The 13,353-nt window shown below is 41.8% G+C and overlaps 2 protein-coding genes and 1 long non-coding RNA gene across 3 annotated transcripts; 2 read left to right on the top strand and 1 right to left on the bottom strand.

Moving 5' to 3' along the window:
- Positions 1-620: 620 nt before the first annotated feature.
- LOC124165495 lies at positions 621-4,669 on the top strand. The gene is made up of 2 exons (XR_006866246.1): positions 621-3,611; positions 3,697-4,669. It is a non-coding gene; the product is annotated as an uncharacterized LOC124165495 (long non-coding RNA).
- A 3,419-nt stretch (positions 4,670-8,088) lies between these two features.
- On the bottom strand, positions 8,089-11,699 carry LOC124165988 (protein ALP1-like). Its single transcript, XM_046543557.1, has 2 exons — positions 11,285-11,699; positions 8,089-9,643 (listed from the first exon to the last, which is right to left on the bottom strand). Exons 1-2 carry the CDS (start codon positions 11,599-11,601, stop codon positions 8,719-8,721), a joined length of 1,242 nt encoding a protein of 413 aa, XP_046399513.1. The 5' UTR covers positions 11,602-11,699; the 3' UTR covers positions 8,089-8,718.
- On the top strand, positions 9,732-10,625 carry LOC124165989. The gene is made up of 2 exons (XM_046543558.1): positions 9,732-9,935; positions 10,145-10,625. The coding sequence occupies exons 1-2, from the start codon at positions 9,826-9,828 to the stop codon at positions 10,461-10,463; spliced, it is 429 nt and encodes a 142-aa protein (XP_046399514.1). The 5' UTR covers positions 9,732-9,825; the 3' UTR covers positions 10,464-10,625.
- Positions 11,700-13,353: the final 1,654 nt, after the last annotated feature.

Genomic DNA, 13,353 nt, shown 5'->3' on the forward strand with positions numbered 1-13,353 from the left:
TGCTCTGTGGAAGGCCACTTAATGGCGACAGATGCTCTAATATGTGGGGACTGTGTTGTAGAAGGATGTTCTTCCCTCCCACGTATACGACTTATCTATCCTCTTCGATGTTGCCGTAACTATGCTTTCAAATGAGAGACTAATAGAAAAGCACTTAGGAAATGCACACCACTTGAATGAGAGTTCTGTGCAATATAGCCGGAAGGTCTCTAGAGAGGACTTTCTCCCTCACGACGTGCTTAGTCTTCTCCATGTGTGCGAGGATGTGGAGCAGTTTGGACCTCTCACTGATTTTAGTGCCTATCCTATTGAAAACCACCTTCGTGTTATAAAAGAAGCAGTAGGGTCATCGAAAGATCCTCTGCAGCAAATCTGCAGAAGAATAGCGGAAAGGGACAATCTGAGGGGACGGGAAATATTTGACTGTGGGAAGGGGTTACTCTTTAATCATGATAATGGTCCAGTTCCAGTGAGTGCAGTGCTAATGCGGTGCAATATGGAAAGTTTAAGTCTGAAAAACAGACTTGGAGTGTAGATGCTCCTAATAATTGTGAACTATTAGTGAAGGTGGGTGGCAGTAAGCAGGCAGTAATACATTTATTAAAAAAATGCAATTTATTGTCACAAAAATAACTTCAGGCAAACCACAAACCCTGCCTAAAAGTCGACCACGGCACACGGAACAAAGGGGAAGGGGTGAAGGGAAAAATTTGGGAAGTGGGAAAGAAAGGGCTCCCAAGCTTACGTAGTTTTGCGGTGTCTGGCGGCGAGGCAGCCCCGGAGCGGCGTCGAGGTGAGAGGGCACAACATGCCACAACGGGCGAATCCCAAGCAAAAAGCCTGGATCTTCTTGCTCTCCCAAATATATAGGGAGCTCGCAATTAGAATCCTTCCTTCACACGACGGACTGGGAGTCGACCGGCTAGGGCTAGTCCGAAGACTCGGCCTACGCCCCGCAGTGAGGTCGTACTTCCACTACTGCTTACAATGGGTTGTTCTCGGATCGGAGCCTCGGTAGACGGCTCATCCTCCCCCGCTGCAATCCCGAAAAAAGTCCTCCACCAGGTCTGTTTTGTGCTCGGGGATAGGAAAGGGACAGGAGGGGGTATACAGGTGCCCCTAGGCAGAAGAGATTTATCGGTACCCTTTTAGTTGGAATTACTAGCCTGTTTGGTATCGGTACCAGTATTAGCAATTCCATCTCCTTAAAAGAACAACAGAAAGCAATAGAGTTTCTTCAAGCGAGGGAGGACACTGTCGAAATCGATTGCTATTCTCAGAACCACAACTCAATCGACTAATCAGGCACTAGATAACCCCTTTATTTTGAGCAAGAATGAGTTCCAAAAGTATGAAAATTACTTCAAGTACATCGAGTGTGCTGTCTATGATGAGCATCAAAGTAGCCTGAATAAGAAGATGCTCCATGTGCTAGAGGCAAGACTATTGGAGCTGTTGACCGCCATCTTGAGTTGAAGAGTGACCCCTGGCTTAATCCCTTTGGGGATTCTTGATTCTATCTTAGCGTCACCTGAGGTAAAAGACATCCCTTTCCTTGCACAAAACCCATCACTAGTATATAAGTTGGGGAGAGTATACCCAATCTCTTTGAATACTCGAAAGAAGCGCATACACTTCCTTCTTCAAGTACCCGTCATCAGAATCGAAGATGTGACCTCACTTTATCATGTATTGAATTTTGGTTTCTTTCTCACAAGGGACAGAAAAACTTGTGGTTTTTTGAAGACTTTGGATCAAGTGAATGTTATAGAACATGATGGGACTCTCTGGCCTCTTTCTATACATCAAGACGTTTGCACTGTTTATGATCACATATATTTCTGCAAGTTCCATCCAGTACACAGGGTCCTGACAAAAGATCCACTATATCATCTCTTGAACCGGGGGGTGAAAGAAAACCAAACAATATATCTAAAAGAGTGGGCAGAGCATGTGTACTTGATTCCGAGGGACCAACTGTCAATTTCTGCAGTAACTAAGCTGGGGAAAGATCAAAGTGTGGTCTACACAAGAAGTGGAGTTGCTCTCTAAGGTTGTAAGCAGTACTCTACAATCATAAAGGTCCGAGAACATGTCTCATCTAGCTCAGATGTGTTATTTACACATTATCTTACCTTTGTCCCTTACGCTACCTTTGAAACCCTGATTGTGTTCAACACAGTTATTAAACCACGCTCTGCTACCATTGAACTATTAGTGAAGGTTGATGGAAGTAAGCAGGCAGTAATACATTTATTTAAAAATGCAATTTATTGCCACCAAATGAACTTAAGACAAACCAAAAACCCTGCCAAAAAGACGACCACAGCACACGGAACAAAGGAGAAGGGGTGAAGGGAATAATTTGGGAAGTGGGAAAGAAAGGGCTCCCAAGCTTACGTAGTTTGGCGGTGTCTGGCGGCGAGGCAGCCCCGGAGCGGCGTTGAGGTGAGAGGGCACAACATGCCACAACGGGCGAATCCCAAGAAAAAAGTATGGATCTCCTTGCTCTCCCAAATATATAGGGAGCCCGTAATTAGATTCCTTCCTTTACACGACGGACTGGGAGTCGACCGGCTAGGGCTACTCCGAAGACTCGGCCTACGCCCCGCAGTGAGGTCGTACTTCCACTACTGCTTACAATGGGTTGTTCTCGGATCGGAGCCTCAGTAGACGGCTCAATTGCATACTTTTAAATAGTGGGAAAACTGCCATTGCTGCGAAAATTGATTGTTGCGAACTTTTTGAAGTGTCCTCCCAAGATTCATGGGGTGGCAAAGTTATTCTCCCAGCATAGAGTTTGGTACAATTATCCCATTGAATCAAGGGAGATTCATATGTGTGAGGTGGGTTAACTTTCAGAGTCACTTACCATGCTTCACCTGGATGATATTATGTGCAAGTGCATAATACTACAAACTAATAGGTTTCATTTGTTGCATTTCCCCTTCTACATTCTCATTGGGTTAGAGTGAATGATCAAGGGATAACATTGAGTGAGGTATTTTCAAGAGTTATCTAATACAATTTCTTGTTTTACCGGTTTTTAGGTATTGTTGTCCACTTCATTGTTACCACCAAGTGGCTGCAGGGTGAAGCCTGTTTTTGGCCAACAAAAGGGTGTCCCACTAGGATTATCAATGACTACATTGATCCTCCTTGGGATGAAGATTCAAGTTGGTCCAAACTTGAAGCGCGTCTTTTAAGGACACTTGATTAGTTTATTTGGTATACTGAAGACATTTGATGTCTAGCCAATACATATTGTGCACTTGTGTTCATCATTAAATATTTATCATTTCAGATTCAAAGGAAAAAGCGTCTTTCTTTTTGGAACACTTCACTGTCCACTCCAATCTTGAGACAGAAAATAAGGGTGACAGAAAAGAAGAACGGAGGAAAAGGGCAAGGAAGCGTTGACCTAGTGGTTCCAGTGAGGACTTGAAGCTGCAGGGTCAAGTATGGGAGAGAAAGAAATCTCCAAAGAAAAAACAAAAATCTAGATCTATGCCCCCTGAGAGACCTAGTCTTCCTCAACCGTGGCAGTCATTCCATTACGAAAAAGAATTCTAATTTAGATGAATTGCCTGGGACAAGCACATCCACTTGCAGTAATTGTTTATTTATTTTTATCAGTATTTTTTTTATTATTCCCGTCTTCTCAATAACTAACATAATTTTTACATTTTCCGGTAGTGGTATCAATCGATCATCCATTTTGAGTTTTTCAGAGAAGGTGAAATTTGACCGCCCATCATTGGACTCCAGAACTCTCTCCCAAGGTTTAAGACAAATTACTTTTTTCACTAAATACCTTTTTCTATAATTTAAATACCGGTTTGGCATTCATTGATGGATAATTTTACTTCCAGGTATGAATAAGATATTGGGAGAAATTTTAAGGAACCAGAGAGTGATTTTGGCCACACTGGCAAAGCATAGGGAAATACTTCGTAATCTCCAGATGGCATCTGAGGATGCTGAGAATAATGCCCAGCCAGAAAGATGGCCAGCAAGAATGCCTCTTTCATGTCTTCAAGACACACTTCGGTGTAGATAGGCAATATTCGGGCCAACGTGACACAGAAATCCTTCTTCCAGGCATTAATGTTTGCTTTTCCTTCCCTCAGGACCGCTGCAAAAGTGCCTGTCTTCTCGGCAGATAGGAGAGCCCGGCTTCGCATCCCAACGTCGTTGGGCTATCTGTTCGAGAGGACAGGCGATAAAATGCAGCTTGGTCACCGACTTGGCGGGCCGTGCGCGGCGGTATTCTTTATCCTTTTGTCATTTCACACAATTGGAACTGGAAATTGTCATTCTTGCATTACGGAATAAAGTTTGTTCTGAATTGTATTCAATTGTCGCATGCAATTTCACATTTCACCTCTGCGGCCGAAAGCAATAGTAATTACTTATAATTCAACATGGAATGAAATTAAACAATTCTGAACTGATACCATTTCTTCTCTGCCCATTAGGCACAATGGGACCTTGTCTTCTTTAGATCTTTCTTCTTGAAATAGTCAAGATCAATCCGTTAAATGTAAATAACATAAAACTCGCCAAATTATAATTCATGTTTTGACGACGGGCGAACGTTAAAATAAATATGTGAATATTGGTTAAAATTGACGATGTAACTCTCTGAAGTGACGTATTGCAACTTCTGCTCAATCAAAATAAATATGCAAATAATTATATAAATATGTAAATATCCTAAAGACAAAAATTGTTGGATGTAAATATGATAAGATACTTGTGCAAATTTAGAGGTTGTGATATAATGTATATGTTGCGAATTTTTTATGTTCAAATGTGCGCCCTTGCGTACGTTGTAGTCTAAGCTCTCGCCGCTAGGGAAACACTACGGCGCAACTTGTCCGCGCACTTCTAGTAAATGTTGTGAGCGCCTGTTCGCTCTCCCTCTTGAACCGTAGAGCAGCAAGGACACTTCTCTCACGTTTTTTGTACTCCGCGACATCTCGTCCGCTCCAATAATACCGTTTGAGACATTAAATCTTTTCTTAATGGAGTTAAGGTGCCTTTATTCCTTGTAATACGCAACATTTTTGTCCTTCGGGCCGCATTGAGATCGCGGTCGGAGAGAAGTGTATCTTACAGATTTATAGTTACTATTAAAATATTTCGCTAAACGAAAGTGACCTTTAATAACACCGACTTTCAAGAGACCACGTGGTTCCTGATCCACCATTGCTGGTTCCTGTCTTCTATTTCCTGAATCTAAGAAGAAAATATTCATGTCTCTTCCTCTTCAGCAGTGTGCCTGCCTCGAGTGAAATTTTCTGTAATAACTCCCTTTCACGCGAACTTTCAATAAAAACTCAACGTGGATATTTCTCTCATTGAGTCACGAGTGAAATTTTGCATCAAATATCAAAGGCATACATTGACTTGAAGTGCTTCATTCTCAACACTGAGTCACTTTTGGCGTAGGAAGTTATGATACCAACGTCGACGGCCACTTTCTTGTCGACCTTGAAAAGTAGTATTAGTAGTAGTAGTATTTTGTTTTTTGGTTCCTCGACAACTAAGGTCATTTGCACAACTGACAATCTATACCATCAAAAATTTAAAAGATATATTAAAAAGGCATTTAAAAATTCATAAAAAATTTTTAGTTGTAGTAGTAATTTGTTTTAAGGGTTCCTCGACAACTAAGGTCATTTGCACCACTGACAATCTATAAAATCAAAATTTTAAAAGTTACATTAATAAGATACAGATAAAGATACATTCAAAAATATTTTGAAATAAAAGGGGTAGTCAGATGATAAAAAGGTTGGAATTTAAACACTTAATTAGCCCGGTCTCTATTAAGAACTTTGACTCGGGTGACACTATCAAGGTCGTCTCCTAGGATGTGCCTAGGTCTCCTCCGATGTTCAGCCGAAGTCGCACACCACGGTATTTTTCACACACTGTTAGGAGATGTCTCACAGTAATGGGAAAGTCGCAATCATCACAAAGGGGTGGACACTGCACACCCGCACGCACGCTCCGACTTCTATCCGTCCGTGTTAACAGGGATGAAGTCATTGTGCATTGTGTGTTATGAAGGCAGTGCATCATTTCCTTGAAGCTATGCTGGTATTCCGCGGCAGTGTCAATGATTTTTTATTTTTGTGGAGGACAAAGCTGACTTGTGGAAATGGTACTATCGTTTTCAATAGTATGTAGACACCCACGAGCCCCACTTAACTGATGTGGTAGGGTCGGTAAAAACTTGGAAGGTTGGCACATGAGGTAGCCTGCATCTCTCACCAGTACGCCAGCAATAGCCGACGAGGCCAATGAGAGTGCAATGTATCAAATGAGAGATCCTTAGATGAAAAATTAAATAATTAAGTGCTAGCAGTTTTGAAATCGGTAGATTTAATGTAGCTGACCAACAGAGTTGGAATTGTCATAAGGATGTTGCCGCTACCTGTTCGGCATTTCTCATTAGGTTGACTTAATAAATTCTTAATGTATTAGAATGATGAGATGTATCGCCGCCGCTGCGCCGTCTAAGGGCGGCTTAGGATAAAATGTTGCGGGGAACATACACTGTTGCGAGGGACATACTATGTTGCATCGGCGACGGCCGACCCACCGTCTGGAAGGGTATATAAACCCCGTGAGTCCCTCGCTCAGCCCCCCACTCGACCAGGGCCTTAAGAGTCAACCGGATCGGTTCGCCTGTGTCCCCGCTGCCCAGCGCAGGCCAACGACCGACCGGTAAGACCAAGTATCCCCTCACGATCGGCTCGCCTGTGTCACCGCTGCCCAGCGCAGACCGACGGCCGACCTAAGCTCTCCTCAGTGTCTCCTCATCCCGGATCGGCTCGCCTGTGTCACCGCTAACCAGCGCAGACTGACGGCCGACTCGAACTGATAGACCCAGCCCTCTGGGCTTGCAATGTGAGTGTGCCGCAATACTATGTACTTATTATACTTGCGACTTCTCTGTAATTGTGATTATTGTCATATTAAAACTACCAAAAGAAACATCAAATCTTGCCCCCGCGTCGCACAAACAGTGCCGACACCAACCCAGACGCAGACATCGCATGGCCAAGACGACGAGGGCTTCACCCTCGTCAAGAGTAGGAATGCGGCTCATAAGAGAGCTCGCCTAGTTAGTCCAACAGTTGAATTAGAGAACCAATTCACGCCACTAATGAGCTCTCAGCGTGGCCAGGAGCACTCAGCTCAAGACTTAGCTGCTAACGAAAATACTCAAACTCAGGGAAACGTTGAAGCCACACAAATGGCGGCTAAATCAGTAAGAGTACCACCGTTCATAGTTCACGGAGTCCAGCAATGGCTCCCAATTTCAGAGGCTTTAGAAAAATCTCTCACGGTGCCACCAAAATGCACCTTGAAAGGATCTTCCACTGTCCAAATACAATGTGCAAACCCGGAAGATTATCATAAGGCGCGCACAATCTTGCGCGAGCAAAATTTAGAATTCACGACATACCAGATGGCATCAGAAAAGTCACCTGAGTTTGTCATTCGAAACCTACTTGCCTCAACGCCTGCCGACGCTGTCAAATCAGCGCTTGAGAGAAAAGGCTTTAATGTCAAAAACGTTATCCAATTAACAACGACACGACCAACAACTGCTGATCGTGCCGCAGGCAAGACTTCGGTGGCGCGGCGACTCACGCCCGTCTATCATGTAATCTTAGAGACAAATTCTCAATTGATCCCAATAGGGGAATCTTTTTACTTGCTGGCCATGCGAGTTAAAGTTGAACGGTACACAAAGCCTAAAGGTGCGTTGTCACTGGTGCGGCTGGAACGATAATCGTTGAACTACAGTCGTTGGACGATAATCGTAGAGCGCCTGCTGTGCATTGTCTTCAATGGCGCCGTTGTCACTGACGCGACTGTCGCCAGAGTCGCTGACTGCAGTCGTACGGGTCTGCTGCTGGAGCAGTCATAATCGCAGTCGTTGGCCGATTTTCGAGGGGTGCACATGCGAGTTTGATTGAGTGCGTAAGTGTGTTTGTGCAATGTCATCCAAAACAGCTCTAAAATTAAATTTTACACCTGAGGAAGACGAGAAACTAGAGAGGCGATTTCTCCTCACCCTTTGATTTATGACCTGAGAAATCCCCAGTATAAGGACCAAAGGGCTAAAGACAATGTTTGGGTGGTTATATCTGAAGAAGTTGGAAGATCAGGTAAGTGTATTTCACATAATTAACTAATATAACAAACTAATAACCCCCACAGTTTGATTATGCTCTTTTTTATACTTTAGAATACTTTCTTTCAGAAAATATCATATTTTTTGCCTTACAAAATTTAAAAAAGCAATAAAAAATAACTGTAGTTGATGATACTCGTTTTCTATATCTGGAGGTCTCCAAACTTAATTATTCCTATCGGGAAGCAAATAGGGGCGATTTTTTTACCAATTTTTGGATGATATTTTATACCTATACCTATACCTTTTATACCTTTTTTACCTATAGGTTAAGTAGTTTCTTAGACAAGAGTACCTAAAGAGGAATTTAACAATTCGGAGGTAGGCCTTAGTGGCTCGCCTTAAGCGGTATGCCAAGTGATCACTCAATTTACAAGAAATAACTGTGATAGTAAAGAAACAAAAATACAGCAAAACCTTTTTATTAAGACATAAAAATGAACATTTAAATGTTTGTTTCGTTAATAAACCAATAGCGTAAACTCTCAAGACATGTTGGTTTAGGATCTGTCTGTTTTGTGTACACTTGATTCTTGCCAACTTACTTTCCCCTCTTCCACAAAGTATGAGGCAAAAGTGCTCCTCACGGTGAAACCCTTAACGTTTGCATAACCACCAGTAGCTCTTAGGGGGATCAAATTTTCTGTCGGTAGGGCCTCGGTTGGGTCAAGTTCGTAGTTCGCTCTTCCACTACGAGAGAGATAGCCTTCCCTCATCATGTTGTGCAAACAACAACTGACAACTATGACATTGTCAACAGTTTCTGGGAGTAGATTGATTGGAGTATAAAAAACTCGAAATACCTGGCTCAAAATGCCAAAGGCGTTTTCAGAGGTTCTGCGAGCACGGCACAACCGGTAATTGAACGTGCCTTTAATATTGTTTGCAAGAGCATCTTCTTTTTGGTAAGGTTTCATCATATTAGGATGTAGCTTGAATGCGTCATCTCCTATCAACACATGTGGCAGCAAAAGTTGACTGTTTGGAAGCCTTCGTGGAGGTGGAAGTAGAGTGCCATTGAAAAACGCTTTCCCCAAGGTAGATTTTTCAAAAATCCCGCTATCTCCCTCTTTTCCGTAGGAGCCGACATCAATAAACATAAACTTGTAGTTAGCATCAACAACTGCAAGCAATACTATAGAAAAGAACCCTTTGTAATTGTAGTACAAAGAGGAAGACTTCATAGGACACCTGATTCGTACGTGTTTTCCGTCGATGGTTCCGATGCAGTTTGGGAAATTCCATTTTACATAATATTCGTTAGACTTCTCTTCCAGTCCTTCTTTAGAAATGTTTGGTAAAAACAGTGGCACTAGCTTCTCCTTCAAAACAGCCAGAGTTTGTTTTATAATACGGCTTATTTCACTAACTGAAATCCTGTACTGAAATCTTAAAGAGTGATATGACTCTCCAGTAGCCAAGAATCTGGAAAAAACAAGAAGTAACGTTAAATTTCTTAGTAATTTTGTAATTACAACTATTTTGTAACTATGACATACTACCTAAATTATGCATCTAAAAGGAAACTTGCATAAAAATATTTGTCTTTTTCAGTTGCTGACTGCAAGAAACGTTGGAGAAATATAAAAGATACACATGACAGGAAGATGCGAGAAAACAACAAAACTGGTTCTGAGGCCCCACCATGTAAAAAAGGGAAGAAGTGGCAGTTACAAGAACAACTTGCTTTCCTCCATTCTGCGGATGTTAAACGAAAGTAAGTTAAATAATATACTAAGGGTTAACGTTGATGGTATATCAATATTTGTATTGAGAATATGTTTTATTCTGGTTAGTAGTGTACCTTCCACGCGCACAGATACTTTGGGCCAACTGTAAACTGTAAAGGCCTAGCAGTTTATGTTTTCATTATTAAATCTTTTATTACGAGCAACAGGTTACCTAGTATTTTTTATTTGTTTTCAGAAGCTTCTGCAACATCACCGAGGACAACGAAGGGAGTGCTTATGACGAAAATGATGACTCAGTTCCTTTCGATGTATCTGAAATTGAGCAAGAAACGCAAACAGATGCAGCAGCTCGATCCTCGCCTCAGCCTGTGCCTCCGAAACAAGTGTCCACCAAAGAAGTCTTGTCTAAGAACGAAACTACTCTGCCAAAGAAAACTACTTTCCGCGATAAAGTTTGTTTTGCAATCGAAAAACGCTCCAAAGAGAGAGATACAATGATCAAGAATCTGCTTGAGAAGGATGAAGAAACAGACGATATAACTTTATTTTTTTAAAGCATTGCAAAAACTGTTCAAAAGATGCCCCCTAGCTTGCAACAGCGAGCTAAGTTGGAAACATTAACTTTAATTTCAAATATAGAATCCGATATGTGGGCGTCACGTCAGGGAACATCTGCAAATAACCAAATGTTTATGATCTCTTCGCCTTCGTCTTCTGATGCCAGTTAATGTCATCAACGTCCCAATATGGCCAAACTCAGCAGTGTGGTGGGCAAACTTTATCTACCCAGCAGTATGATCAGAGTACAACAATTATGGATCCATACAATATGCCCAGTGGAAAATCTCCAATGTTCACTAACTTCATGAGTTAGTTTATTGAGACTTAATTTGATTTAAAGAGACTAAGTGTATTTGATAATTATTTTATCGGAGTTTATATCTCACATCAGGTTTATTTTTCTTCAAATTACTTTTACTTATCATTTTGAACACCAGAACAGAACTTATGCGTCTGCTTGTTTATTCTTGTGTTAATAAAATTGTGTTATTTTCAAAATGAGCAATCTCAGTTAATGAATTTACTTTCCCTTGTTCAACCTTCCCTCCTTTACTGGTCCCATACATTATGAAATATTCTTGAATTTCAGGTGTATTAGGTAATCTTTGCAATTAAATAATTCAACATGATGCGGCTGGGTTTTTATATGCAAAGATGTATTTAAACCTAACCGAAGCATAAAACCTTTATACTCTCACTCCTTAAACAAAAGCTCTACTTGAACCTTTTCCTATTACAATATATGGGTTTTTATAATCATTCTAAAAAATCATTGCTTTACAAAAATTAAATAAGAATAAAAAATATATCCTACCTTAACGTAAGAGCTAACTTCTCATCTCCTGTGATTGGATATGGAATGTAGTTTGAAGACAACTTCTTAAGGTCCTCATTGATTAAACTAGACACAAACTGAAACTGAACTTTGGAAAGTCTAAAGAACTCAGAAAACATTCTCTCATCAGCTTGCAAATGATTGTTTATTAATATTTTGAAGTAACCTTCTTCTGTTCTCTTTGTGAATATATTATGTGTGTTACGTCGTGGTACACTTAACATTTCTAAAATATCTTCATCTTCTAAATCTTCAACTAACAAATAACTCAGTAGCCGTATTCTTAAACTCATCATTCAGTACTTCACTTAGCAACAGTCAAACCTCAACTGAACTAATGTTTATTAATCGCATCAGTGACAATGACCACTGCAACGATCATCGCTCGGCGATGATCGTCCACCGATAATCGTTCAACGACTATCGCTCTGGCCGCACCAGTGACAACGCACCTTAAGGGAGTTTTGCAATGCCACAGATGCCAGGGATTCGGTCACAGTAAAAATTACTGTAACATTCAGGCCCGTTGTGTGAAGTGCGCCGGGATGCACGACACTACTGAATGCCTACGAAAAGATCGCAAGACGTCACCGGCACCGAAGTGCGTCAATTGCGGAGGAGATCACACCGCCAACTATCGTGGATGCTTCGCATTCAAATTCGAGGCAAAACGATTAGCAGCGCGTGTCGCGAAAACAAAAAATCCTTCTTTCATTCCTGCTCCTCAACCCGCTTCAAATCCTTGGCTTCGCGGTTCGACAACGAACCAAGAAGAATATCCAGCCATTCGACCAACAAAACCTAACCCATCAACCCAACCAATCCCATCTTCAAGCCCGACCAATCAGAACGCTTCTTCTGAATCCAATGATCTCTTTTCCTTCTTCACACAAATTACGGAAAAATTAAGTCTCCTAAAGACACCAACCGAGAAGAAAATGTTTCTTCTCAAGCAGATGTGCGCACTGCTTGACAATGAATCATAATCGACTCGGCAATATTTCTTTACTCAGCTGGAATTGCAACGGCATCCGAAGACTACAGCATGAGTTGTTAAATTTTATTTCCACTGGCATCTTTGATGTAGTCGCTCTTCAGGAGACGCATCTATCACAAAACATGACATTTCACATTCCAAATTTCAAAACATATCGGCGAGACGTCTCCAATAGATCTGGCGGAGTACTGATCGCAGTAAAATCATCAATAAAACACAAAGCATTGCCGACAAACTCCCTTAGCACTCTTCAATCCATTGGTATTTCTATTCCAACTCCAACGGGCAACCTTTTTATCTATTCTGTGTACCAACCTGCGTCAAGAAATCTTTTTCCCGAGGAAGTTCGTCTCTTACTCAACGCCGACAAGCAAATCATTGCTGCCGGTGACTGGAACTCAAAGCATGAGGAATGGGGCTGTCGACGCACTAACTTGCGTGGCAAAGTTCTCCACGAACTTTGTTCTGATGGCCAGTTTAATGTCGAAGTGCCGCTATCGGCGACGCACATCGATACCCGGGGAAATGATATCTTAGATTTCTGCCTGACAAAAAATATCCGATACCTTTCCACTCCCTAAGTACTGACTGACATTGCAAGTGATCACTTTCCCATCCAAACTGACATTCGGTGTGCACCTGATGAGATCATCCCATCACCAATTAATAAAACCAATTGGCAGTATTACGCTGACCACTGCCATCATTCCTTTTCCAACCTTCCACTCCCAAAAACCCAAACCCCAGCAGCCATCGAAGAGCACGTTGACCTAATTACATCGAAGCTCCAAGATGCGCTCGCTCTCGCTTCCCTTCCGTATCATAAACCTTCCAACAACTACCACACCTTACCTCCATTCATCCACGATCTCATTACGGAACGCAACCGAGCCCGAAGGGCATGGATGCGGAGACGAGACGAAACGGACAAACGACGCTACAATTTCTTCGCTAATCAAGTGAAGAAAGAAATTGGTGCGCACAGAAGGCGCCAATGGCACGAAAAAACAGACAGTTTGGCAGTATCGGACAATTCCATTTGGAAAATGTC

The sequence above is a fragment of the Ischnura elegans genome, chromosome 9 (genome assembly GCF_921293095.1).
Source record: "Ischnura elegans chromosome 9, ioIscEleg1.1, whole genome shotgun sequence".
NCBI classification, from domain to species: Eukaryota; Metazoa; Arthropoda; class Insecta; order Odonata; family Coenagrionidae; genus Ischnura; species Ischnura elegans.

What these genes read in the sequence shown, in the direction of transcription:
- LOC124165989 (XM_046543558.1), top strand. Translation starts at nt 9,826, where the DNA reads ATGCGAGAAAACAACAAAACTGGTTCTGAGGCCCCACCATGTAAAAAA. An exon ending in TCTGCGGATGTTAAACGAAA is followed by an intron (nt 9,936 to 10,144) that starts GTAAGTTAAATA and finishes ATTTGTTTTCAG; the next exon opens with AAGCTTCTGCAACATCACCG.
- LOC124165988 (XM_046543557.1), bottom strand. Translation starts at nt 11,601, where the DNA reads ATGATGAGTTTAAGAATACGGCTACTGAGTTATTTGTTAGTTGAAGAT. An exon ending in AAGTTAGCTCTTACGTTAAG is followed by an intron (nt 9,644 to 11,284) that starts GTAGGATATATT and finishes TGTTTTTTCCAG; the next exon opens with ATTCTTGGCTACTGGAGAGT.